We start from the raw sequence: 3062 nt of genomic DNA, 5'->3' as shown, positions 1-3062 counted from the left end.
TGAATGACATGTTGCAATTTGATTTTTTGAAAGCTGTAGCATTTTCAAAAATCCATCCTTTTTTTTTTTTTTTACAGCCAGTTTCAGGCTAACAGTAAACGCATCACAACCGGGCTAAAGGATGACTGAAATCTGTCCAATCAGGCCAGTGTGCAGAACTGGAAAGCCTCCAATCAGCAGGTTTACCTCATTTGAATTAGAGGAGCCGCTGCTGTCGGCCAATCAGGGTCCAGTATTGTGACGACTTAGTCTTCACATCCAGGTATGAATGTACAGAATGTGCATATTGTGTATTGTTGTATTTTACCCCACTTTTTATATTTTTAAATATGTCAAATATTTGTTTGTTGTTTGTTTTATATGTAGTTTATCTCACTTTTTACATTTTTATATATTTTGCTAATGTTGCTCATTATTGTTTTATTTTATGTACAGCCCTTTGAGACATATTTGTGATATCAGGCTATAATAAACTTTGACTTGACTTGATATTCATCCAGTTTATCTAATTTAACTCAACTTTGAGCTAAAAAGAATATTTGGAAAACATGATGAAGAACATTATTCTTATCCTGAGCATGTTTGAAAACAAAATCATGAAACTGAATGATATGGAGCCTTTAAATTCTATTTGAGTTGTCTTGCAGCTTTACGAGTCCATTATCTTGCTTCAGTTTGAACAAGTGTAACACCAAAATTCTTCCGACACTTCGAACTGACCACTCAAACTGAAAGGTTTAATAACATAAAGAAAGCGAAATCACCAGCATGACTCGTTTTTTTTTATATATGGTCAGAATCTGCTTTGTCTGTGTTCCTTTATGTGCTAGAAGTGATTTTCAGACTGTTCCTCCATACAATGGCAGTGAATGGAGAGAGAAAAAAACCACAATCCTCCCGTCTGCTCTACCGGAGCAACAGATCACAGAATCACTGATTTTGGGTTTTATCATGGAGGAAGAGACACAACCCAAGACTCTACCAGAGCTACACAGAGCTTTAAGAGGGTGTGTGAGACAACTGAGACGCAGAAAAATGAATGAAAATATGCACCAGGAAGAAATTGCAGATGGAACTGTGAGAAAATCACAATGTATGCAACGTATACAAATGAGAAGATGAGGAGAGCAAATGTGGTCGATGTCAGTGTGGTGTTGCTCTGGTTTGAATATCGTGCTAGCTGTGTTCCCAGAGTCTTTCAGCTGTTTGTTGATATGTGGCAGCCGTCTGCCTCTCTGTCTGTCTGCCTGCCTGTCTGTCTCTCTCTCTCTGTCTGCCTGTCTGTCTCTCTGTCTGCCAGTCTGTCTCTCTCTCTGTCTGTCTGTCTGCTTCTCTGCCTGTCTCTCTGTCTGTCTCTCTCTCTCTGTCGGTCTCTCTCTCTGTCTGCCTGTCTCTCTGTCTGTCTGTCTGCCTGTCTGTCTCTCTGTCTGGATCGTGACTGAATATCTGTTTGCCCATGGAGCGTCCGTCTTGGTCTCTCTGCTCTGTCTCTAGCTGTGAGACCGGGCCGCCTGCACGGCCTTTGGCTCGCCGGCTGACAATAATTAGGCTAACCACACCGCCTAATCACCGGGGGTTGCGTGCTATGCTGCCTGTGTGTGTGTGTGTGTGTGTGTGTGTGTGTGTGTGTGTGTGTGTGTGTGTGTGAGAGAGAGAGAGAATTTCTTTGAAATCTCTAAATGCTGGGTGGAGGAGGAGTGCCCCTTTACTCACTTGTTTAAAACAGAAGTGTGGCGCACAATCGGGTACATGCACATACACACACACTCTCTCTCTCTCTCTCTCTCTCTCTCTCTCTCTTTGCTCACCGGGTGACAGAGTCGCGCGTTCCCGGCTGAATGAGGTGGGAGAAGTATTCCTCCACCACAGAAGAAGTCAGGTGTTTCTTCAGGTAGGGGAAGAAGAGGGGATGACGAGCGATCACACCTAAACAGAGAGAGAGAGAGAGAGAGAGAATGAAAGAGAGAGAGAGAGAGAGAGAGAGAGAGAGAGAGAGAGAGAGAGATCAACTCCATCTTTGTCCCTCACCCTCACTATGGTGTTTCTGCTCTGCTCTTCCCACAGATCACCTGTCAATCAAACAGTGTGGGCGGAGCTTGGATTTTCTGTTGCTGCAGTTTGAGTTTCTCTTTTCTATCGCTGTTCATGCTAACTACCCAGTTCTTCTTCTTCTGTTGATTACAAACAAATCGGAAGCCACCAGACACCGACTGTTTAGAACAGACAAGGGAAAAGATTCATGAACTGGATACAGATTGAATCACTGTTGTGTTAAAACAGTCAGTGATACAGACATTTATCTATACGGCTATCCTAAACCAGTGATTCTCAACCTTTTTCATATCAAGGACCCCTAATTTTGTCCACATTAGACCCACAGACCCCTATTTGATGATATTTTTTCTCTCAGACCCAAATCTGCGAATATTTGTATTATTAGATATGATTTTGTCAAGTATTCCATGTATTGCAGGTAGAGAGATAACAGTGAAACTCTGATCAAAACAGTCATTCTTCTACATTCTCTAATTGTGTTAACTTCTTGTAAATTAAATAATGGTGAAGTTTAACAATTTATCAGTTTGCTGGGGACCCCTGGAACCCCCTCAAGGACCCCTGGTGGTCCCTGGACCCCACGTTGAGAACCACTGTCCTAAACAGTAGGAACTGTGACACTCGCCACATTATCTATTATCTCTTGGTGTTTCTCACCAATGTTAGCCGAGTCTCCCTTGTCTCCACTCCTGGTGAAGGCCAGCTCCTCCAGTCTGTAGCTGTGCGGTCCACTGGGCAAGTCTGGACAGAGAAGACCAACAAACCAAGACTAGCTTTAGACACACTCCTTCAGTTCAGTCCCACAGTGATGAAACACACAAGCAAAGAATCAAACGCAGAAGTGGTAATCATTTCCAGTGGTGGAAGAAGTACTCTGATCCTTTACTGAAGTAAAAGTACCAATAGAGCAATGTAAAAATACTCCATTACAAGTAAAAGTCCTGCATGAAAAATCCTACTTAAGTAAAAGTACATAAGTATTAGCAGCAAAATGGAGTTAAAGTATT

General features: G+C 42.4%; 1 protein-coding gene across 1 annotated transcript in view; it reads right to left on the bottom strand.

The window, feature by feature from the left end:
• Positions 1 to 1808: 1808 nt before the first annotated feature.
• Positions 1809 to 3062, bottom strand: part of lratb.1 (lecithin retinol acyltransferase b, tandem duplicate 1) — a gene marked incomplete at its 3' end in the record, with an annotated part of 11249 nt that continues 9995 nt past the window's right edge. The window contains exons 5-6 of the mRNA XM_071513101.1: positions 2713 to 2796; positions 1809 to 1926 (exon numbers count right to left, since the gene is read on the bottom strand). Coding sequence (XP_071369202.1) covers positions 1809 to 1926; positions 2713 to 2796 — 202 coding nt within the window. The remainder of the gene's footprint in view (positions 1927 to 2712; positions 2797 to 3062) is intronic.

This window comes from Centroberyx affinis, unplaced genomic scaffold (genome assembly GCF_046629955.1).
Source record: "Centroberyx affinis isolate AG114_WGS23_722 - 3 ecotype Tasmania unplaced genomic scaffold, CSIRO-AGI_Caff_v1 ptg006774l_1, whole genome shotgun sequence".
NCBI classification, from domain to species: Eukaryota; Metazoa; Chordata; class Actinopteri; order Beryciformes; family Berycidae; genus Centroberyx; species Centroberyx affinis.
This window is presented reverse-complemented; position numbering and strand designations above follow the sequence as displayed.